A 23,513-nucleotide genomic window follows, 5' to 3' on the forward strand; every position below is an offset into this window, starting at 1 on the left:
AGGAACCTCTTTGGTCGTTATTAACTCCCAACTTTTTGGTCAGGAATCTCTGTGTGTTTCTTTATCATGTAAAGAACAGAGTCATTGTGCAGCTTGTGAATGAATTGATTCACGCCTGCTGATTGGTGCTGTTCTCTACAGGGAGCTGCAATGGAAATGGACACTTGTGGTCCACTGTCCAGCCCCCTCCCGTGTTGGATTTTCTGGGCTTTGAGACACGTCTTCCAGATGCACTTTGTGTTATTTCTGATGTGTTGACCTGTTGAGCTCCAGCCCCAAATGAGGATTCAAGTACTACCACCGCAGTCCATTGGGACTGTAGTATTTCTTGCTAAACAGAATTCGTGTGCACCCTTGTCTTTTGTCTGCACAAAGGATCTTGTAATCATCTCTGTCTGTGTTTCTTTTAGACCCAGAGATGGAGCAGAGAGGAACACAGACTTGGGTGGATCTTCATTCAGGAGCAGGGACACGTCATGCTCATCTGAGGTGTCTGGCTGACAGCAAGAGCAGAGAGGTAAGTTTCATAGGGTCGCGTGCCCATTTTATTTTATTTTTAATTCATGATGCATAGAGGCGTTCCCCAGACAAAGTGAGCATTTCTCAACTGGACTTTCTAGAAATGAGCTAGGCAGTGAAAATGGGTTTGAAGCATTCCTAAGAGCCCCACAAGAGAATGCTGAGAGTTAATCTGGCACCCTCCTTTGGAAACGTCCGTTGTCTGTCAGCTCTTCAGCTGTGCCCTAACACCTCCCATTGCGCTGCCACACCAGGATAGAATTCCAAGCCCACACTGAGTCCTGGAATGTTGTGGTGCCGTGTTGGAATCAGATGTGACCACGTGGTCTTGGCTCCCCGCCTTGTGGGGGGTCATGGTGGACCAGGCTGTTGGCCGTTGGTGATGTCATAAGCGTCTGGAATGAGGGGAGGAGCGGTGCGTTCTGTGTTCCTTTGTGGGTGAGCTAGTGGTCGGAGTGGTAGGTTGTCTTGTTGTTCGTGTGCCTTTAGTGCCGTTAGTTAGTTAGTGTTGTTAGTTAGTTCTGTTTGTTAGTTAGTTCTGTTTTTTAGTTAGTGCCGTTAGTTAGTTAGTGCATTTAGTTAGTTAGTTCCGTTAGTTAGTTCCTTTAGTGTTTTTTTCTTCACACCATCGTGTGCAGCAGCTTGTAGGTAAGCTGAGCTGGTGTGGGATGGATGGGTGGGCAGTGAGGTGTTGAGAACTGCTGGCTGTTTGAGCTCACAGTACCGTATTGCTTACTCTTGACCATCAGATGTAATTTTCCCCTGGTACACTCGTTCCAAAGGGGGTATCAGTAAAGTTGGCACCTGTCCCGTGCTTCTTAAATTGTCTTTGCTCAGTAGTGGAAGCATTGTAAAGTTGCTGGGTGGACAGGCATCACGTAGCCTGAGACTCAGCATGTCTTGCAGCAAGTGGATGGGACGGTTGTGCTGTGTGCTTTATTCCATGACTGTCTTAGCCCTGCTCACTGACCTGCTCTTTTTCTCTCTCCTCTCCTTGCCCTCCGCCCACTGCCTCGGTGCAGCTTTAGCTCTCATTCCATCAGAGCAAAGCGACAAGGAACTGCTGCAGATAGCTTGAGGTGATCTCACTGCCAGGTACGTGCCATGTTTTGTCCCCCCGCATGGTTTTGCCGCAGGGTATGCGCGGGTAGCTCTGAAGAATTCTGTCCATACTGTGCTGTGTGAATAGAGAAAACAGAAGTGTGTTTCTGCTCTGTTCCAGCTGTTCACACTTTCTGTGATGGGTGCTGCATGCAGTGAGATCAGCCGTGAGCCTGAGGTGGCGTCGACGGAGGTACAGTATGAAGCTCTGGCCAGTCTTTGTTCCCTGTGTTGAGCCATTAGAAGGAGCTGCAGATGTACTCTCCTGCAGGAAAGAATGGGCCAAAAAGGGCCTGGCCAGCTGTCTGCGCCAGTGCCATTGCTGATTAGTCTGGGTTGAGAGAGATGCATCTTTGCATGGCCTGGCAATGCACGCCAGGATGGGAAATAACTGTGATGAGACATGCAGCTCCTTCTGAAGGGCTCCTGATAAGGACGGAGCGCATTTGCTGCAGCTTTCTCTGCAGATGTGCTCCTCACCTTGAAATCCTCCTGGTTTGTCCTCAGCTCCTGACCACGGCCTGTGCTTTGTTTTGCAGGCTGATAACATGCGGAAGCCGCAGCTGGAGCATGTGGTGTCATCTCTTAATGTTCCAGCGATTGCGGCAGCCCATGTTATCAAGAGCCACGTTGCCCAGGGGCTGGATGAGCTCTCCCTGGAGGTAAGCAGTTCCAGGAGTTCCTTGTTGTCATGCATGGGAGAGTAGTGTAGGGTGTGAACGCCTCAGGAATACTCTCAGACTCCTTCAGGATGTCTCCCTTGCTGTCAAGCTTGAGGATATTCTGCAGCACAGAATCAGGCAGTTATTTGAGATGTGCTTTCCTGCCAGCTGTGCTGAAGCTGGGATTGATGTTTCAATCTCTTGCAGGTTGGAGACATGGTGAGCATTATTGCAATGCCACCAAAGGAGCTGAGCCCCTGGTGGAGAGGCAAGCGTGGCTTTGAGGTAGGCACATGTTTCCGACTAGAGAGCTCAACTTGAGTAGAGTCAAGAATCTCAGGTTGGAGCTGCTCTGCCTGCACAGGATGGCTTCTGGATGCAAACGGTTGCCCTGTGTCTGTGTCAGAGGACCTTCCCTTTGGCTCTGGGCTCGGGCTAATGCCCATCTGTCTTTTTGTTCTTTTTACAGGTTGGGTTTTTCCCTGGTGAGTGCGTGGAACTCATCAGCGGAAAAATTCCTGAGTCCCCCGTCAATTCCTTGCCAAAGTCTGGTACGTATTTTATATTTGACAATGCGGATTAATAAAATGGGGTTAGAACGTGGCTTTCAGGGGTTTTGTTAATACCTGAGTTGAGCAAGCTTAGCAAGAGGACTGCATTAAGCTCCATCGGAACTCGCAGAGATCTGGCCCAATCCCACTGTGTTTATTCTTGGGCATGGGGAAGTCGCAGAATCCTCCTTGAATGGCTTGGGATTGGAAGGGGTCTAAAGGATCCTCAGGCTCCAAGTCCCGTGCCTCAGTCTGGATCGCCAGCCTGTGCATTTAGCTGGAGATGAGAGCAGGCTGTCCGGGGCCCCTTCTGACCTGGCCTTGGGCAGTTGCAGGGATGGGGAAAACAATTCTTGCGTGTCCTTGTTGTTAATGTTCTTCCCGTTGTTACGTACTCGGTCGAATGCATTATGCTAGGCCTCGTCCAACCGATCCAAGCCTGAAATGAACTGGTTTCTTTGTTTTGTTGCACAGTGCCGAAGAAACGGGGCAAGCTCAGTACCTTCCTTCGTTCCTTGGTGAAGGCCCGCCCCAGGAGAGCGACGGAGCCAGAGCCAACGAAGGAAGGGGTGTTTGGGTGTGACCTGGGGGAGCACCTTCTGCGCTCTGGGCGTGATGGTAAGGAACAGTCCTGAGATCTTCCTCCATTGGGCATCTAAAGATGAAAGGGAGATCATAGCCAGCAATTTTTTCAGCCTGAAAACGTAGGAAGCCTTCTGGCCAAAGAGAGCATCCTGCATCCTTTTCCTAGCTCTTCTGGTCGTGAGATTGGGTTCCTCAATTCTTGAGGGAGCTGTGATGGAACTTGCAGTGTCTGTGGCTTTGCCAGAATTACTTTCTCCAGGCTGTTGATAGGTCGTAGCATTTCTGGAAAGCCAAGAACACGTCTCTGTGCAGTTTCCTCACAGCTGTCTCTGCCAGCTTTCACCTCTAAGGAGGAAGCAAGCGTTAGCTCAGCGGGGCTTAGTGGATGGGATATGCGAAGGTCACGGCCTGAACCAGGACTTGAGTAAGAAGCTGAGCTAACCGCTGGCTCTTGTTCTGTAGTCCCCCAGGTCCTCCAGAGCTGCTCAGAATTCATTGAGCAGCATGGCGTAGTCCAGGGGATATACCGCCTGTCCGGCGTGGCGTCGAGGATCCAGCGACTACGGTAAGAGTGCTGTGACTGACACAGCTGTCAGTAGGGGCACATGTCATGCTGAGGGTGTTCAGAGGAACCCATTTCTTTTCTTAGCTGTATTCTGTGTGGCTTTGGACTTGTTTTCTCAAAGCCCTCTGCCCAATTCTGTGTCCTTCTCTGCAGCCATGAATTCGATACGGAGCAGGTTCCCGAGCTCAGCGTCCGAGAACTTCACAGCGTGAGCTCCCTGTGCAAGTTGTACTTCAGGGAGCTCCCAAACCCTCTCCTGACCAACCAGCTGTATGACAAGTTCTCGGTAAGCTCAGGGCAATGTCTTGGAAATGACACGTACCTGTTCCCTGGGCATCCTGGCTAGTGGTTGCAGCAGTGCCCCAGCTCTGAGGTCTTCTTTCTGTTAGCCCCATGAGGCATGTTCCCCAACTATTGGTAGAATGGGGTTAATAGCAAAGTGGACTTGGAGATGAATGCCTGCTGCAAGGAGCTGCACTGCACAATCAGGCAGTAAAGCCCCCCATAGCTTGCACTGCTTGGCCTTGGTGGCACAGGCTGCGTGCTGCTGTGTTCCCCTGATGCCTCTTGGAAGGCATCGAGTCTGCCTCGGTGCTGACCATCAGCGCGCTGTCCCCATGGTTCCCAAACCTGTGGCAGCTCTCCAGCCTGACTGGTGTCTGAATCCCTTCCTGCCTTTTTCCAGGACGCTGTTTGCGCTGCCACAGAGGAGGAGCGGGTGCTGAGAATGCAGGACGCCATCCAGCAGCTGCCCGCTCCTCACTACAGGTCAGTGCTGCACTCGGTCTGCTGAGCTCAGCCCTGCTGCCTTTCAGAGGGCGATGATGCTATTCTGAAGTGCACTGCAGCACGGCTTGCTTTCTGATGCTGAACATCTGCCTCTCTTGTTTTCCAGGACGCTGGAATACCTGATGAGACATCTGACATCTCTGGCTGCGAACTGCTCCGTCACCAACATGGACGCTAAGAACTTAGCGATAGTGTGGGCTCCAAACCTCTTAAGGTAAACTTCTTTTTCCATTTCAACATGCTGCTTACTTCTACTCTCCCCCAGCCCCAGGGGCACAATTTCTAGATGACAGTTTGTACTCACTTGTTTAACTGGGACTGCTGTGTCCCTGATCATCCAGGAGAATTTTGTCAGTGGCATCGCTGTTTGCCCACTGTGGAAGCCTTTAGAGCCCAATTTGACAGTTTTTGGCTACAGAATTTCAGACTTTGGGAAATGACTTGTAAGATCTGCCTTTTCTTCAGATCCCAGCCGAGCCCATCTGCTTGCACAAGTGGAGAAGCTGCCTGCATGGAGCTGCAGACCCAGTCAGCTGTGGTGGAATTCCTCATCACCCACGCAGATGTCATCTTCTGCTCCAAGTCCACACCAGCCGTGGGAGAGGGTGAGCGCCTTCCTCCATTACCTTGATGTTGATCTGACACCTTGATCCAATCCAGGTCTTCTCGAAGACCTTTGAAAATGCTCTAACTGTTGAGGAGACAACAGGCTTCTGGGCTTAGATTAGAATATGGTGCCCCGTTGCTGGATCCTCAAAGTGTCCAATCCCAAACCTTACATTGAGAAAACCGTCACTGCCGTTAAGATGTTTTGCAAGCAGGTGAAGCTTAATTGAAATGTGGCAGCAAAGCTTTCTGAGAACCCTGTCCCCTAGTTTTTATAGGGTTTTTGTTTGCCTGTTTTGATACCAAGAGCTGCTCTTAATTATGGCTGTCATTTGCCATGAGCATACCCCTGAGCACATGGTTATTTTGACATCCTCTTCTTCCAGTGTCTCGGATAAGCAAGTCTGAGAGAAATGCAGAACTGTGATGGCAGTGCTGCTGCTTTCTGATCCTCCGTCTTACCTGTGGTTTTCCCTTGCAGGGCACTGTTCTCTGGCCGGGCCGAAGTCTGTGTGGGTGCCTCCTGCCACAAAGCTGCTCACCGTGCAGGAGGCACAGGCCCAGAGAAGCGGCCAGAGCAGCTCTCCCACCGCGACACGGAGCAGTGACATAGTGGTTGAGGAAGGCCCCGCAGCTGTACTGGGCAGATTCCATACCGTCATTGATTTTCTATCTGAAAGGTAAAGAGGAATTCTTTTTCCAGCCCCTATCATCATTGGTTTGGTGGGTTTTATTGGTTTATTTTTTGCTTGTTATATATATATGAGCCTGCCAGCTCCTGTCCTGTCCGGCTGTGGAGCCTTTGCTCACATGCTCTGCATCTTGATTGACATGGTTGGGAGGAATTTAGCCAACAGTACTTGAGGGCTGAGCTGTAGGAATGGAAGCATCCTCTGCTGTTCGAAACAGAGCGCGTTTCTAAGCTGTGTTTCAGAAGAAAGCAGGCAGTGCCAGGAATAGGGAACTGTTGGCAAGGGTTCGTTGCAGCTCTTCCCTCACCCTGCACCACGACTGACAGCATGCTCTGTTTTCTCTCTGCAGACCAAGTTCTCCCAGTAAGAGGGCAGAGTCACCAGCTGGCAGTTGGTGTTCCTGTTTCTGCCTGGGCACACCATCCCCTGTGGCCGAACACCAACTGCAGAGCAGCGCCAGGGAGCCCTCCGAAGTTGAAGTCTTTGTCCTGGAAGGTAAGGGTGCAAATCCAGCTTTCAAAACACTGCTTGTCAGCAACACAGCTTCATGATTCAACTTGCGAATGTTCGACACTAACCACTGTGCATCTACTCCTTCCTAGGTGACTCCAGCCCTTCTGTAACCCGAGGACACAGGGCATTTGATGATGCCGCATCCTGTGCTTCCCTCAATGGAGAGCTCATGGGAAGCACAGGATGCTTCAGTTCAAATGACAGCCTTCAATATGACAGCAGTGACGGAGAGAAGAACATCATCATCGTGCAAGCTCTCATTCACCCCATCCCTCCTGAAGCTGCTGACCTGAGCCTGCCAGACACCACAGGCACCAGCCGGGACTGTGACCCAGAGCCTTTTGAGGACAGCCCAGCCCAAGCAGTGCCCGAGCGCCCAGAAAGCAACACCTCCATGCAGGCTCAGGTCAGAGACATAGAGGAGAAGCCGAGCATCTCGGAGGGGGGCATAGAATCAAACCACCAGTCCCAGGCTCCAGGCAACAGCACGGTCTCTGAGCCACTCTCATGAGACAAGAGAGGATGAGTCCCATCTTTCCTTTAGACCTCACGCCCCCTCCTTTCTCCTATTGAATAAAGGCACGATTGTGCTCAATCAACGCCTTGATTGAATTATGAGTCTTCATTCGCAGAGATTGGGATGAATGCAAGAAACATCAAGGCAGCTCAGCTTGCAACGCTCTGGCTGTGGGGTGTGTGCAGGGACACTGTAACCATACAGGGAAAGGATTCCACTGCTTCCTAAAGCTGTAGTCCAGCCCTGCTACTGCTCTGTGGCACAAAGCCCTGAGGGATGTTCCATATTGTTAACCTAAGTGAAGCCAGCTTCATGCACTGTGTTTTGTTGTTGCTGGGTGAGAGGGGGATGCACGTTGGTGAGAAGATGAGCATTGCTGGATCTGCCACGAGTGTCCCTTCTGCCTCTAAGAATATGTCCTAAGTAGGATGTGAACACTGCTGGCACTTCCTCATTGCACGTGCTTGGAGGATCTTCAGTTCTTGCACATTTCAGGATGTCTGTCAGTGACTACGAGGAAATTCTCCAGTACTAGGAATTCCATGAAACAGTTGGAACGGGTGAGTGTCATCTTTGTACAGAAACAGCACGCCTAACAGTCTGTCTCACCACTCTAGAATTAATCTGAGAATAGATTGACAGCTCTTGTCAGTTCTCTAAGTCAGGTTTCATTTGTATAAACATGAAATTGGATTTTTGAAACCAGTTGGAAATTGATGGTGCTGATTACCTCTTCCTCTAATTGAAGCATTACACACAGTGTATGCTAGGTACTCTGCTTTACCTGTAATATTATATTAGAGAAGAATTCACACTCAACTTTAAGCATCTGTGTTTTGACTTGTAGGTGGTTTTGCAAAGGTAAAACTCGGGCGGCATCTTCTTACTGGTGAAAAAGTTGCAATAAAAATCATGGAGAAGGTTACTTCAGGGGTAAGCCAAAAGGCATTTAACTATGATAATATCTTCTGTTGGAGTTGTGGAGTTCCCTAGAACACGGGGGCAGGTGGGATGGTACATAGGAATGCAGCCTACTGGTCCCATTGCCTTTTGAAAGATGCTGTAGAGCTGGAAAAAGTTTAACAGAGCACCACAAATCTTGTTCCTCGTTGTTCAGAGGGCAGGATTCTCTGGCTTTAAAATGGAGGAAGTTATTGCATTATTACATTACATTACATTATTATTACTTTATTACAGCAACTTTACCAAAATGCCAATGAAAATGCTGAATGTTTTACTTTTCAGTTTTCACAGCTCTGTTTCAGAATTTCTATGGGAGTGATGTCAGTCATTGCTGAGTTGATGTTGAATTGTGTACTGTCCCATATGTGCTTGTTATGTTCCACAGCAATCAGATGTGGTACCTGGTATGTCACAGTAGTTAGCGATTTCATCGCTTGCTTTTATGGTCTCTTAAGGATGACTTGTCTCATGCTAAAACAGAAATTGATGCCATGAAGAACTGAAGTCATCAACATGTTTTCCCATTGTACACCAGGCATGCAAGGAGTGAGAAAAGGGGAGGTGTTTGAAGAGATCTGGTTACAAAATTTGAATGACACAATGAGGTGGAAAATGCCAATAATCAGACTGATAAATGGCCTGGGTTGCAAAGGCCCACAGTGCTCATCCAGTTTCCAACCCCCTTCTTCCTATGTGTAGGGTTGCCAAGCAGCAGCCCAGGCTGCCCAGAACCACATCCAGCCTGGCCTTGAATGCCTGCAGGGATGGAGCATCCACAGTCTCCTTGGGCAACCTGTTCTAGAGGGCCGTTCCCTTCTGATTTACTGGAAATGTAGAAAGACATCAGAAGGAAAAAAGAGAAGGGAGGAGGTTCAGCAGTGCATGCAGGTGTTCTAAATCTCATGTCCAAATCTGCTATCAGACTGCGAAATGTTTAGCTTTCTGTTATGATATGATGTGATATGATATGATATGAAGTGATATTTCCCAAAGCAAAATAGAGGGGAAAGTATTTTCCTGTCTTAATGAGGCATCAGAATGCTCAATGTGAAGGGCAAGTATAGTGAAAACGGGGAGCTGGAGTAAGCTCTGCAGCAGACTACAGCAAAACGGTGTGACTGTTGTGATGTCCCTGCAGAGAAAGAAGACGTGTTTACAAACAAGGACAAGGTACAAAAGGAGGTGAAGGCTGTACTGACTCAAAATGCCACGCTGAGCTGCGAGGTGGCCCAGGAGAAGACAGAGGTGAAGTGGAACAAGGAGGGAAACTGATCACCTGGAGCAAGAAGTTCAAGGCTGAGTCAGAGGGCAAACAGCGTCGGCTGGTGGTGAGACAGGTGGAGAAGAAAGATGCAGGGGAGTACAGCTGCGAGGCTGCTGGCCAGAAACTCACCTTCAAGATTCATGTAACTGGTAGGAAACACATTTTGGTTGATATTCTTTGATTATTCCATAGTCTGGCTGTGGAAACGTCTGTGTGAACGTGTCCTCTTGATTCTGCCATGAAACTGTTTTGGGGAGGATGAAAATAAATTCTTACAAACATGCAGCTAAAATGATTCTTTGTTTTTAACAATATTTCATCCAGCTCTTCCCCTACAATTACTTTTATCATCAGCTGTCCATGGATGTCCAACTGTGATTTGTACAATGTGCAACACTGCTCTGCCAGTTGATATTTCAGCAGTAGTAGTTACAGATCTCTACTGTGGCTGCACTGAGAAGGTTTGGTTGTCAGTGTCCTAAGAACCTTTAGTCAGAGGCATTGCACTTGCCTTTGGTTTGTTGAATCCCACGTTGACAACCATTCGTTCCATGTTCTGTAAATGTAATGACCAATCATGAATCCATTGATACCTTTCTAATTGTACGTATCTCATTAGTCTGAGAGTTTAGCACGGAGGCAGATCTCTCACTCCAACTGCAGTAGAGATTGCTCTGGTGTCAGTATATTTTGCACAAGATCCGCTAAATTTTAACTTAGACTCCAGATAGCCATGGGCACATCAGCTGCATTCTGAGTGACCATTAGTGAGCTGGCTGATGACGAGGGTTTGTCTTCTGTTTTATTTGTAGCTGCACTCTACTGGTTTTTGCTCATAAGTCAGCTTGTTCTCTGTTAACTTTACAGTTCTCGTCTTGTATTCTGAGCTGATCAGGACAGGGAATCTGTTTTCTCCTCTTCTTTCTTATGGCAGTGAACACATTGGAGCTTAATCCTGGTCAAGGTTTGGCATTTGATCAGCTCTGTGGAGGAGCAACTGTACTGGGAGTCTACTGCCTTTCTGCTCACACAGACCTGGTGTCCTTGCAGGGCATAGCTTGCGTTCTGTTCCCTTGTAAAAGTTGCAGTCTTTGCTCTCTCCGTCTTGGGGCATTCTGCTCCTTCAGTCCCTGGTGTGCAATATATCTCTGCTCCTATAATAGACAGTTTTGCTGCTGCCTGTGGTGTAGACTCTAAACTATCAGCTCTCACTGTTCCCACACCACGTGGATGTGATTCTGTGGCCTTTGGATCTGTTCCGTAAGTTGTGTAGCTCATGCTTTTGGCTCAGGAAATTGGCAGTTTCAGCAAAGAGTGGATTACAGAAAGGATAGATTTGGGAGGTATCTGTCAGAGAAAATGAAATATAAATGATGACAGAAAGATTATGGCAACAACTGGAATCAACCAAGTTAATCCTCAGCAGCCAAAGCCAGCCCACGTCTTATTGCAGAGGTGTAGGGGGAAAACCCAGAAATGTAGTGCTTTTACACTTGAATTTTACTAGCTGAGGGCTATTATTAGCTGTTTGCCTCAGATACCAAAGGTTTTCTGTTCTCTTTCAGACCGGATGACCTCATGGCTGCACAGGGTAATGTAATACCTCCTCCTCTGCCATACGTGGAGAGTGCTTGCCTAGCTACCGTTGCTGTATTTCTCATGTGTACCACTGTAACATGACGTGCCAGTCCAGCCCTCACTGCAAAATGATGTGGTGTGAAAGTCAGGAGGGATTATGAGTACTCTTGGAGTGGTTGGCTCTTTCACTACAGAAATCCTCATCTTACTAGCTTCTCCCAAAGTGCACTGGCTTTCTGAGTCTTAATTAATCCTCTTCCCATTGCACTCAGAAAGATTTTCAGGGTTCCTCTACCCCAGGGTTCCACTGGTAGCACAGAACAATCCCATTTTAAGGACATCGTGAATGTTAGGTGCTCAGTGTTGAGCATTATGGGATGCAGATTAGTCCTTCTTGCTTAAAAGAAACAAGTGCTGCACACCTTGGAAACCTATAGAAAACTAGAGTAAAAAGGGCTGATTCTGCCATCTCATTATCTCAGTATTTGTGGTGCACGCTGAAATCCTTATTTGAAGTGGGCCAAAGCTCCATTGCATTTGTGAGAAGTTTTGCATCACCTGGTTGGTCTAGGCCATGTTTGTTGTCTTGCTAATAATCAAGCCTTCTGATCTTCATCAAATCATTGCTGTTGGAAAAGACCACCAAGATCCCCACATCCAGCCTCAACCCATCCCACCATGCACACTGCCCACGTCCCTCAGTGCCACATCTCCATGGTTATTGAACACTTCCAGGGATGGTGACCCCACCAGCTCCCTGCAAAGCTGTGCCACCACATCACCATTCCTCTTCAGAAGAAGTTTTTCTTAACATCCAACTTGAACCTCCCCTGAAAACCATCAGTCAAAACAGGGGCTGTTGGAGATGGGTGGAGAGAATGATGCTTCTACAGTCAATACAAGCAGGGAGATCAAATGTAGAGTGTATCAACTGCATTCTTGCATTGGCTTGCTGCCCTGCTCCCTGGCCTTCAGTGGACTGCAGTGCTGGTGGTAGAGCTGTGGTGTGAATCCTGGGATTGCACGTACTGCAACGGTCAGCAGCACAGCAACTTGAGCTGAACTTACCCTCCTGGGCAGCTGCTGCCACTCAGAATTCAGAGAGCATGCAGAGGAGAAAGTCATGAAGGAAGGGAAAGGGATGGCAGCAGAAGGCTTCACAGAGTGACAGCGAGGAGGAAGGAGATAGGGGACAGGTCCTGGAAGGGTTTGCCATGACTGCTGGGGAGCAGGAGCCTTCCCGGTCACCTGAGCTGGGTATGCCTGAATATGCTTGCACGGATGATCTGAATGAGTGGTCTTCCATGTCTCCACTGCAAATAAAAGGCAATGTCAGTCCCCCTCACACCTACTAGTCCTGCATTCATCCTTGGAGCCTCTGTCTTGGTATCAACATCAGGACCCTGGGATCTTTCCTGGGACCCAAACAAGCATAGGAAGCTTCTTCAAAATTGGGCTGCTGTTAGAAGCTGGCTAGCACTAGAGAAGTCCATGATGTAAGTGCGTCAGAAATATTCTGCACTTCTACAGCCTTTTGTAGGGCAAACCATTTAATAGAAGTGGAAGCCCATTTATTTAGGGTTTATCTGTTCTCCTACATTTCAAATACTAGGCGTATTTGGACCCTCTTGGTTTCTTCAGCTCCTAGGTTCTTTCTTGCCTAGATTTAACACTTAGTTTCAACAGAAGAGCTGATATTCTCTAGTGAAGGTTATTAGTTTGGGCACAAGTGGTAACCTAAACCTGTTCCAAGCTGTACATACAGACCTGCAAGATGGTCTCATTTCAGTCCCTCAGTCAATACTTTTTCTTTTCTTCCCTCAGAGCCAAAACCTGTGTTTATAAACCAGGAGCAGGTGCAGAAAGAGGTGAGTGCTGCCCTGGCAGCAAGTGCCTCCCTCAGCTGTGAAGTAGCACAGGATCCAAGCGAAGTAAAATGGTACAAGGATGGAAGACTGCTTGCCTCCTCCAGAACGTTCAGAATGGAATCTGTGGGCAAAACATGGCGTCTGGTTGTGGAGCAGCTGGAGAAGAAAGATGCTGGAGAATACATCTGCGAGGCTGCTGGCCAGAAGGTGACCTTCAAGTTGGAAACAACAAGTGAGCATTCGCTTTGGGAGCACTAAGCAGCTGTTTATGTGGCTTAGAGGAAGAGGAAGGGAGCCGTGTCAAAGGGAAGGTGGTGTGGCGCAGGAATGCAGTTGAGATCAAACCCAGCAAATGTTTCCAGATTGATGAGGAAGGGGTCAGAAGAACCCTGACAATAACAGGGATCCGGGCTGAGGATGAGGGAGAGTACTTCTGTGAGTCGAGAGATGACAAGAGCAGCATTACCATCACCCCCAAAGGTATGTCTCTGGAAATGAAGGCTGACAGTGTGGAAGGATCCTTGGCTTCCCTCATCGGCCATTACAACACTGCAAAGTTGAGTTCATTTGTGTGTTTATGCTGTTCTCTGTGTTAACAACCAAGTACAAAACTTGTCTTTCTCTCTGAATAGCTGTGGAACAACTGCTTCTGAAGAGCACAGCTGTTAAGTGGGCTAATCAGCCTTCAAGGCTGGAATTAAGCATCCCAAATGTAAGATGGGATTTTTTTTTACCCCTTCTTTGCCTCTTTTCTTCTTGCGTCTTTCTAGATGCAAGGAGGATCTCCTCTACAGGCAGGAGATGTGAGTGTGAGTTATGGTGATCACTTCCTGCGAGTCATAAAATCTGATGCTTCCAATAAAATCATTGACTCTGTTGGCTCTTTGAAGATGCTCATACAGAAAGGAGCTCATACACTTAGGGACACATCTTTTATGTGCTCCTAAGTGGTTTCTTCTTCTCCATCATCTCCCAGGGTGGTGAAATTTGTTGGCTCAGACTTTTGTACTAGGAGCTCAGCAGTGGTTAAAGCTCACACTTCTGCAAAGTAAACAAGCTCCTACTATTCGTCTCTACTCTGTTTTAGCTGTGGATTAACTTGTCATTTCCCTTCCATAAGCTTTATGGTTCTCTTCTGTAAGTCTACTTACACAGACTGAGTTGCTTATCTTGAAGTCTTGCTCCAGGATTTTGGGCGTATTATTAGCAAAAATATCACAAATAATTTCACCAACAATTCTCCCCACCTATATGTAGCTTTCCTTTTTTTCACTGGAAGGGTTTACACTGGCAGATAGGGTGGGCATGTAGAAACAACCCCATTAATTCTCAGGAAGCTCTGATTTCTCTGTCTGGCCTTTGTATTGTGATTCTGCATGCATGCCCTGTAGCTAAACCTGGATGTCTTCCCCAGCACCTTCAGTCTCCCATCCTTACTTAAGTTACTCCATTGCAAATCTCTCTGCTAGGACAATAGAGTTTTTATTTTACCCCTGACTTTTAACTGAGTTAGTTCCATTAAGTGGCTGAAGCCCTAAGTGATCCATGGTGAAGCATGATCCAAAGTGGAATTTAGCTAATTGTAGTAGGGAATCCAAGCCTTAATGAGATGAGTTTTTTAAAATATGAGTCGTTCATCTTAAACAGCATTGAACTCTTACCCTGGTTTCTGAGAGAAGTGAGAGTTTAACAGCAGAAGTCTGAACTTATGCTCCATATTTCTCATCACTCAAGAGAATATTTGAATATATTAATTCCTTTGGCTATGTTAGAGCTCATAATGAGGTCAGGTGATGTTCTTTAAATGCTCGGAGTCTAGCAATGTAGGGAAGTGGACTGCTATTTGCTGTTGAGCTTTAGGATAAGAAGCCTGAATTTAGAGGACCGTGGACTTCCCCTTTCCCTTCCCCTCTCCTCCCCTAGCACAAGTAATGATAATGTGCTCAAAACACTAGGTTTTTTTGTTGTTAATGACAAGTTCTAGTACGCATGGAGAGTAGGCACTGCCTTTCATTACTCCTTATGCCAGATGCTCCTAGAGACCTAATTCCCAACTAAATCCACATCCTTCTTTCTCCTTCTCAGAAGTGTCTGAAAATCAGCAAACCATTGGCAGACATGAGCGTCACTCAGAAGGACAAGGTCACATTTGAGTGTGAGCTGTCCAGGCCCAAGGTGGACGTCAAGTGGTTCAAGGTATGGCATGTAATGGTATTTTCCTTTCTGACTTGTCTGGAAATGAATGAGAGCCTTTAATTTCACTTCCAAGGGATGCGAGTCTGAGCTTTTGCTTGATAGCTTTTGTACTTCTCTCTTTTCTTTATGCTCTTTTACTTGCCCAGATCAGCACTGTTTGTTTTATGTCCTGAGTTCATTTATCAAGTTAAAATGGAAGTTTGTTTTGGGTTTCTTGTGAACTCCTGAAGTCTTGCTGCACAAAATATTGTTGGTTGGAGCACAGTCTTGAGCTTCAACTCTAACAGAGAAATTCTCAGCCAGGATTTTGTAGCCTTGTTGTGAACTGGGTTTTAGGGTGAAATCTCAGTTTTCTTTGCACCTGACAGTGTGAGAATTTGCTCTGGCACTTTGTGTACCTCCCCGGTGCTCAGCTGTTCCTTCCCTTACTTGGGGATAATGTCATTTATTCAAGGTGATGTCCAAACGGGCTTGTTAACAGTCCTCTGCAGTGCTTTAAGCTGTCATAGATCAGCCAGAATTTCTGCATGTTCTATAGCCATTCCTGCATGTTGAAAACACTGCACTGTGCTTAAGCTTCAGCATATGTTCCAGTAAGCACAGTTCCATTAATTCTAGGGAAGTGGGTGAATTAAGCATAGATCTGAAGGCTGCCTTTGCTCAGTGCAGAGATGGAAGGACTCATGGAGATCTGACTTGATATTTTCCCTTCTAGGATGGGAAGGAGCTCCGTCAAAGTAAAAAAGTGGGCATTACTTCCCAGGGAAATAAGAGAAGTCTCATTTTTCACAAGTGTTTATATGAAGATCAGGGAACATGCACGTGCCAAGCAGCTGAAGACAAGACATCAGCTACCCGAAAGGTTCATGGTATGTTTACCTGAATGAGCAAATAAACTGTGTTTTGCACCACAGGAAAAAATGCTTCCTGGGCAGTTTGAGCATTTCTTCGTTAGTCCTTTTGGATACCTTTCTCTTTCTTCTTTATGTTCAAGACAGATTTTCCCTCCTTGTGTTGCACTGGTTAAACCCCAGTTTGTAGCTCATCAGTGGGCTCTGAAGCATCAGACTGGTTACTGAACACACGGGTCTGCTGTGCCCTGGTAGATGCCACCTTCCAAAGGGACGTCTGAAAGGATGCTTTTTTCTGATTTCCTACTAGATGCTGTCCTCATGTGGCCACTTGGGTTCAGTGTTAGCATGAACATGAACATCTGTCCTGTCCCATGACTTTGGTGAACTCTCATTTTCTCTCTCAGTCTGCAGCCAGGTTGGGTTGCTGTTTCAGTACTGGCTGTTTTATGCAGCCATTCCATTTGTTCTGGTTTAGGTTCTTTTTTTTTTTTTTTTTTCTTTTCTTTTTTTCAGGCATCGTTTCTATACAGTAGACAAAGCCAGCTTATTACATTTGATTTACAGTTTTTAGCTTTTGCTGGTAAGCATTTCAGCTCTCGGGCAGTTTTATCAACAGTTTTGAAGAGCTGAAATGAACCAGCCTGGTCACACCGGTCTGTTTTTGGTGGTGTAATGAATTTCTGAAGTTAAACTGATTGACCCCATAAGGTTTTACAGTGTATGACTCACGTCTGGCAGAGCTATCACTGCAATAAGTTTATATATTTAGCATTTGGGGAGGCAAATGGTTGGGGATACTCTTTCATTTGCTTGCGTCTCAGAGTGAATCACCAGTATGTGAACCATCCTTCATCTCCTTTGTATTGCTTTTGTGTGTGTCTGTGTGTGGTTTCCCCTGTGAATTTCATCCTTTCCAGTTATATGGAAGTTCTCTTTTGAGCAGTGAAATTAGATGTTCCATCAGCAGTGATAATGGTAAAGCTGAGTTGCCACCTTATCTGTGTCCTTTCTGTCTGGCGTCTCAATAACTGCTGCCCCACCACAATATCTGCCTAATACTTCAGCTCCGTGGATGCCTCCTTGTGCAAACTGAGAGCCTGTATTTGGTGTGCATAGATCTGGGCTTACATCTGTGCTGGTAAATGCACTAGTGCATGGGCTAAGCAGTCCTGCCTCCTGTGCTGTGGGCATTGAGATGGGGCTCCTACAAACTGCCCATTGCAAGATATTTAGAAACTAATTGCTGCTGAGGTTTCCATCCTCTTTTCAGACTAACTGAAATTTGGTTAGTGGGATCAAAACAGAAGGGGCAGGGAGGGAGAGCTGACCAAGGACTACTGATGGAACAACTATGAATCCTTGGTTCCTCAGGATTCCCTGCATCAGCAGTTGGCAACAGGAGTAAGGGGGCTCAGGAGAACACTGTAGAGTAGTGTGAAAAATAAGCAAAGAGAGTTACTAATTGATGCCTCTTGGAAAGCAGTCCAAGAGTAGTCCTCTTCATAAACTCTCCCATTGTGTGTGGTTTTATCTTTATGAGGTGTTCATAACAAGTGATGTGTAGATCTCCCTTATCTCATAATGTCTTTGCCTGCCTGCAGTGAATATGCAGGATACTGGATCATATACCAGCTTCTTTGAATTACTGCTCATGTCAGGAGATAAAATCTGCCTATTCTTTGAACTAACACTGGCGAGGGTTAGTTATTTTGTCTACCGAGAGAATGACACAGCAGACTAAACTCTTTCATTTCCTTCTTTGTCAAATGCCTTTTCATCTAATTGTGTGTCCCATAGAAATTCAGAGCAGTGTTGGCTGAGGGAAGTGGAAATATTTCTCTCCTGTGTGTATCTGCCACCCTATTTGGACATGTCCCTCCTGGCAGAGCGCAGAGATTGGAGGAGTTGGATTAGGCAGTGCTTTCCCTTTTGCTCACAGAACCACTTGTTCTGTGGTCTCCCAGCTACCCTGTGCCCAGTGGCCTATGCAAGATGGAGCGGAAAAAGGCTCATTTTATGAACAAACAGGAACCTTTCTGGTCAGATTAATACCTGTGCTCTTTTTAGAGACATTTAGGTACTAGAGATTTTAGGTACTGGAATAGGCTCCCAAGAGAGGTGGTTGAATTGCCGTCCCAGGTTGTGTTTAAGAGCCGTTTGGATGTGGTACTCAGGGATATGATTTAGTGAAGGGTTTTTAGAGTTAGGGTACTTGTTAGGCTGCGGTTGGACTTGATGATCTTCAAGGTCTTTTCCAACCTGGGTAAATCTATGATTCTATGCAGGAACTCTGTTCCTGAGGTTAATCCTGGTCACCAAACTGGAGAAAACTGGTTTTGATGGATGGACCAGTTGCAGGATAGGGAACTGTCTGGATAGTCACACTCAGAGAGCTGCAGTCAATAGCTCAGTGTCCAGGTGGAGGGTGGTGTTGGGACCAGTGTTCTTTAACATTTTTCTAGGCTACATGGACAGTGGAATCAAATGCAGCCTCAGCAAGTTTGCAGATGACACCATCAGCAAGTATTTGGAGGTAACCAGCTGCAGTGAAGTGAGCGATTTCAGTGCCTATTTCTGATGGTGGCAATGAGTTCAGAGGTCACACTTAATTGACGGTGCCTGTTTCCATTCTGACAAAGGCTGCAGTTGCAGCTGACTTCCCGAGGCTGCCATACGTGGTGGTGTCGCAGCCTTGGGCTTGTGCGTTTGCATGACTCCCACCTTTCCTTTCTGTGTCTTGCAGGTCAGCTGGTGCTGGAAGCGGCCGGTATCTGAGTAGGAATGAAGGTGAATGCAGGAGCAGCTGCTGAGGGGAGGAAGGAAGTCCATGCTAATGAGCTCTGAAGCATCTGTGGGTACAGTACCAGAGGAGGCAGCAGTGATGCAGGGGGCTCCCCAGCAGGAAGCTGTCTGATCCAAATGCTTGCTGAGAGTTTGGAAGCCCAAACCCTTTTGGTCTCTGTAAGGGTGGCTAATATAAAGGTGTTAACCAAGATGGTGGTAAATAGTCAAAGGATATTAGCAAAGGGAAAGTCACCAATGTCAATGCCTTGACTGGAAAGCTGAGGCAGTCTCAACTGGGGAGCAACCTCCAAGAGATGCTGTTTGCTGAGTGGTGCGGCTGATGCAGTGGAAGGAAGGGATGCCATTCAGAGGGAACTCAGCCGAGAGTTTGGCCTAGGTGAGTCTAATGAGGTTGAACACGGCAAAGTGCAAGGTTTTGCACTTGGGCTGGAGGAATCCCAGGCATTTCTACAGCCTGGGAGGAGCAGTCCTTAAGAGAAGCCCCGCAGAGAAGGACCTGGGGGTCCTGGTGGATGAAAACCAGAATGTGAGCCATCAGCGTGCTCTTGCAGCTCAGAGAGCAAATGGTCCCCTGGTCTCCATCAGAAGAGGGGATGGCCAGCAGGGACAGGGAGGTGATTGATCTTATGATCCTTGAGGTCCCTTCCAACCCGGGCCATTCTATGATTGGGCTTCCCCTGGGATGCTCCCCACCATGTCTCAGGAAGGAGACAACTTCTGTTCCACTTTCTGCTCTATGTGTGGAAAGGTACGTCTGGGTTATTCTGCTTGTTTTTTCTTTCTTTTTCTGGCTTTGAAGGAGAAGGTGTGGAGCAAGGGGAGACCCACTGGTCATTTGTCACCTCAAGAGCAGGATGGATTCTGCATTGACTGTGAAAAACCTGGGCTAGTAGCATGGGCATGTTTCAGGCTGGACTCTTCTTTTGCTGCTTGGTTTCCTTTTGGCTACAGGGAGACAGCTGTCTAAAGGTGTGTTTTCAAACCCACTCTCCAAAACCATGTTTCACTGTTGCAGGTGGTTCAGTGTGCTCTTGCAGTGCAGATGCTGTAGTTTGCTGTAGAATCTGAATGGTTTCTGTTCCTAGGGAAGGACTGGGAGGAGGTAGTGAGAAGAGAATTCAATGCCTGAGGTGTATCTTAGTGAGAAATGTTGGCATGAGGTGCTGAAAGTCTTGAGCTGTCAAAGGCCAGTGAGGCTCAGACTCCTTAACCTCCTGGAGCAGGGTGGAAGCAAGGAGTGGGCACTGCAGTCCCACCAGCTGCACTTGGTTCTGGTCTGCCAGGTCTGTGCTGGCCTGGATTTCTTCTGAGAAGTTTGTTGGAGCTGCTTGGAGTAGTGAAGGGTGGGGAAGAAGTGCTGCTCAAGAGCTAAGGCTCCGCTTGATCATTTTGGATGGATTTAACCATGGTATCTGAAGACATAGTTTCCATCAGAATGATCCCAGCATTGTGCAAGTGTCTCAGCTGAAGCCCCTGAGCAGATGTGTGAGAGCACCCTCCTACTCCAGCTGAGCCATAGGAAAGCTGACTGTGCCCAGTAATTACAGCTTCTGCAGATTGAATGTGCTTCCAAGTGTTTTCCTTAGTGATCAATCATGTCCCAGCACTGTGATATTCCATCTCTGGCTCAATCTGGAGCATCTCTGCAGTCCTTGGGTGCTGGAGGGCACATGGTGAGTGCGTGGACAGGGTGGCACAAACGTGTGCGTGTGCTGAGGAGTTGGGCTGCACACAGGTGCACACAAAGGGATGTTTGTGGAAGGTGTAGGCACGTAGGTGTTCCCTGGGATGGTTTGCGCACGTCTGTGAATGCAAAGGAGGGCACACGATGTGGTGCGTGCATGGGAGTGTGCAAAGCAGGCAGGGTGGCACATGGGTGTGTGTGTGCACATGGATAGGGGAAGGCTGGGGTTACAGGTTGACCTGTGCTGAGGTGAGTGGGGGCTCACGGTTTTGCTCAGTGGTAGATTTGTTCACACTGAGTGCTAACAGGAAACTCGCACACCCTTTTTGTTTCAGCTGTGCCAGCGCTGTGATCCCTTGCTGCAGGGATGGGGTGTTGGAAGGATGGTTTGCGTGCCAGCCTCCCTCCTCTTGCAGGAATCAAGTGTAGAGCAAAAGGGATGTTTGGGCCAGGTGACTGTAAGAAGGCTGGCTGCTTTGGATGGTGGCAGCTGATGGAAACAGGTGTTGTTGTGACCATTCAGCTTTTAACAGAAGACAGGGGTCCTGCAGCAAGAGCAACTAGGTTTTCAAATGGCTTCAGATGTGCACACCAAGTACGTCTGCCCTGCCGTGCCATCTCTGCTTCTTTTTATGCAGGCATTGTTATGAACACGTGTTGGGTGTTAGGTGCAGTTCTCACTGAGAACTTCTGCTAGGATTTCTGTGTAATTTGAATCATGAGTGTTAGCACAGTGAGTTGAAGGAGGACCCCGGAAGCAAATTTGGTGCTGTTGAAGCTCTGTGCAATGAGCAGGTGGGAGGTAACACGTGCTGGCAGGTGTGGAAACAACTTTGGGATTGAGGTGTGGAGGGAAGGGAAAGAAAGGGAAGGGAAAGGGAAAGGAAAGGGAAGGGGAATGGAAGGGAAATGGAAGGGGAATGGAAGGGGAATGGAAGGGAAGGGAAAGGGAAAGGGAAAGGGAAAGGGAAGGGAAAGGGAAAGGGAAAGGGAAAGGGAAAGGGAATGGGAAAGGGAAAGGGAAAGGGAAAGGGAAAGGGAAAGGGAAAGGGAAAGGGAAAGGGAAAGGGAAAGGGAAAGGAAAGGTGATGACAAAGCAGATGGCAAAGAGCTTTATGGGGAGGCTTGGTGCTTGCTTCGGGTTGGATCTGATCAACTTCTTGTTTGCTGGTGTCCATCTGGTGTTTGTGGAGTAGTTTTCATCCCAGGGTCTGTCTGGTAGGACTGGGCCTTGGCCAGGCCAGGGCGAATCCAGTGTGCTTTGCTCTCGTTCTTAGTGCTTGTTTTTGCTCAGGAGGGCAGGTGGCAATCCTCACGGAGCAAGGCCTGCAAATGGGGTTTGTGGAGGAAGGTCCTGCAGGCCTTGTGTGACACCCATGGAGCTGCCGCGAGGCTGCATCTTTGTAAAACAAGGGAAATGCACAGAGATCTGAAGGTGGGTTGTCATCTCAAGTGATGCCGGAGGGGATGTGCGTGCTCCTTTACATATGCGTTGTCTGCCTGCTGTAGGTGGGTTGGCTTAGAAAGCTGGTACCGTGTTTCTGTTGTCAGGAGAAGCGAATATCAACTCTTCTCTCTACTGAAAGATTTAACAAAAGAGCCTCTCCTTGCTTCTTAGCATATGAATCACAGAATCATAGAATCAACAGGGTTGGGAAAGTCCTAAAAGATTATCCAGTCCAACCGTTCTCCTATTACCACTAGCTCCCACTAAATCACGTCCCTCAACACAACATCCAGTCATTACTTGAACACCCCCAGGGTGGGTGACTCCACCACCTCCCTGGGCAGTCCATTCCAGTGCCTGGCCACCCTTTCTGAGAAGTAATATTTCCTAATGTCCAGCCTGAACCTCCCCTGCCACAGCTTGAAACCATTCCATCTAGTTCTATCAGTAATGACACGAGAGAAGAGGCCGACCCCCAGCTCACTGCAACCTCCCTTCAGGAAGTTATAGAGAGCAATGAGGTCTCCCCTGAGCCACCTCTTCTCCAGGCTGGACATTCCCATCTCCTGCAGCCTCTCCTCATATGGCCCCATTGTGCTCCAGACCCCTCACCAGCTTTGTTGCCCTTCTTTGAACACGTTCCAATGCCTCAGTGTCATTCTTGCAGTGAGGGGCCACAAACTGGAAACAGAATTCGAGTTGTGGTCTCACCAGTGCTGAGTACAGGGGGACAGTCACCTCTCTGCTCCTGCTGGCATCACCGTTTCTGATGCAAAATGTATGTAAGTGTCACATGTGTGACATCCTTTTTGATGGAGTTCTGTGACTGGAGTTCAATGGATTTGAGAGCTGACTTGATGCCTGTGGGCATCACCCAGGAGTTGGGGTGAGAGGATGAGGCGTAGGAACAGGAACCTCTTTGGTCGTTATTAACTCCCAACTTTTTGGTCAGGAATCTCTGTGTGTTTCTTTATCATGTAAAGAACAGAGTCATTGTGCAGCTTGTGAATGAATTGATTCACGCCTGCTGATTGGTGCTGTTCTCTACAGGGAGCTGCAATGGAAATGGACACTTGTGGTCCACTGTCCAGCCCCCTCCCGTGTTGGATTTTCTGGGCTTTGAGACACGTCTTCCAGATGCACTTTGTGTTATTTCTGATGTGTTGACCTGTTGAGCTCCAGCCCCAAATGAGGATTCAAGTACTACCACCGCAGTCCATTGGGACTGTAGTATTTCTTGCTAAACAGAATTCGTGTGCACCCTTGTCTTTCGTGTGCACAAATGATCTTGTAATCATCTCTGTGTTTCTTTTAGACCCAGAGATGGAGCAGAGAGGAACACAGACTTGGGTGAATCTTCATTCAGGAGCAGGGACACGTCATGCTCATCTGAGGTGTCTGGCTGACAGCAAGAGCAGAGAGGTAAGTTTCATAGGGTCGCGTGCCCATTTTATTTTATTTTTCATTCATGATGCATAGAGGCGTTCCCCAGACAAAGTGAGCATTTCTCAACTGGACTTTCTAGAAATGAGCTAGGCAGTGAAAATGGGTTTGAAGCATTCCTAAGAGCCCCGCAAGAGAATGCTGAGAGTTAATCTGGCACCCTCCTTTGGAAACGTCCGTTGTCTGTCAGCTCTTCAGCTGTGCCCTAACACCTCCCATTGCGCTGCCACACCAGGATAGAATTCCAAGCCCACACTGAGTCCTGGAATGTTGTGGTGCCGTGTTGGAATCAGATGTGACCACGTGGTCTT

The 23,513-nt window shown here is 47.7% G+C and overlaps 2 protein-coding genes and 1 long non-coding RNA gene across 4 annotated transcripts; all 3 read left to right on the forward strand.

Moving 5' to 3' along the window:
- The first annotated feature begins 48 nt into the window (after nt 1-48).
- On the forward strand, nt 49-5,220 carry LOC146753410 (rho GTPase-activating protein 32-like). The gene is made up of 9 exons (XM_085530492.1): nt 49-517; nt 1,542-1,614; nt 1,742-2,282; nt 2,490-2,567; nt 2,752-2,833; nt 3,308-3,451; nt 3,881-3,983; nt 4,137-4,269; nt 4,669-5,220. Exons 3-9 carry the CDS (start codon nt 2,169-2,171, stop codon nt 4,774-4,776), a joined length of 762 nt encoding a protein of 253 aa, XP_085386618.1. The 5' UTR covers nt 49-517; nt 1,542-1,614; nt 1,742-2,168; the 3' UTR covers nt 4,777-5,220.
- Nucleotides 5,221-5,249: 29 nt separating this feature from the next.
- LOC146753411 (rho GTPase-activating protein 32-like) lies at nt 5,250-7,198 on the forward strand. The gene is made up of 4 exons (XM_085530491.1): nt 5,250-5,377; nt 5,860-6,058; nt 6,420-6,565; nt 6,673-7,198. Exons 1-4 carry the CDS (start codon nt 5,284-5,286, stop codon nt 7,092-7,094), a joined length of 861 nt encoding a protein of 286 aa, XP_085386617.1. The 5' UTR covers nt 5,250-5,283; the 3' UTR covers nt 7,095-7,198.
- Nucleotides 7,199-10,884: 3,686 nt separating this feature from the next.
- On the forward strand, nt 10,885-23,175 carry LOC146753412 (uncharacterized). Of its 2 annotated transcripts, none has more exons than XR_014939960.1 (4): nt 10,885-13,253; nt 14,859-15,838; nt 18,567-19,004; nt 23,075-23,175. It is a non-coding gene; the product is annotated as an uncharacterized LOC146753412 (long non-coding RNA). The 2 variants fall into 2 exon arrangements; XR_014939959.1 differs by lacking the exon at nt 23,075-23,175 and adding an exon at nt 19,428-19,575.
- The last annotated feature ends 338 nt before the right edge of the window (nt 23,176-23,513 follow it).

The sequence above is a fragment of the Coturnix japonica genome, chromosome Z (assembly GCF_054131305.1).
Source record: "Coturnix japonica strain WE chromosome Z, WE-NBRP24, whole genome shotgun sequence".
NCBI classification, from domain to species: domain Eukaryota; kingdom Metazoa; phylum Chordata; class Aves; order Galliformes; family Phasianidae; genus Coturnix; species Coturnix japonica.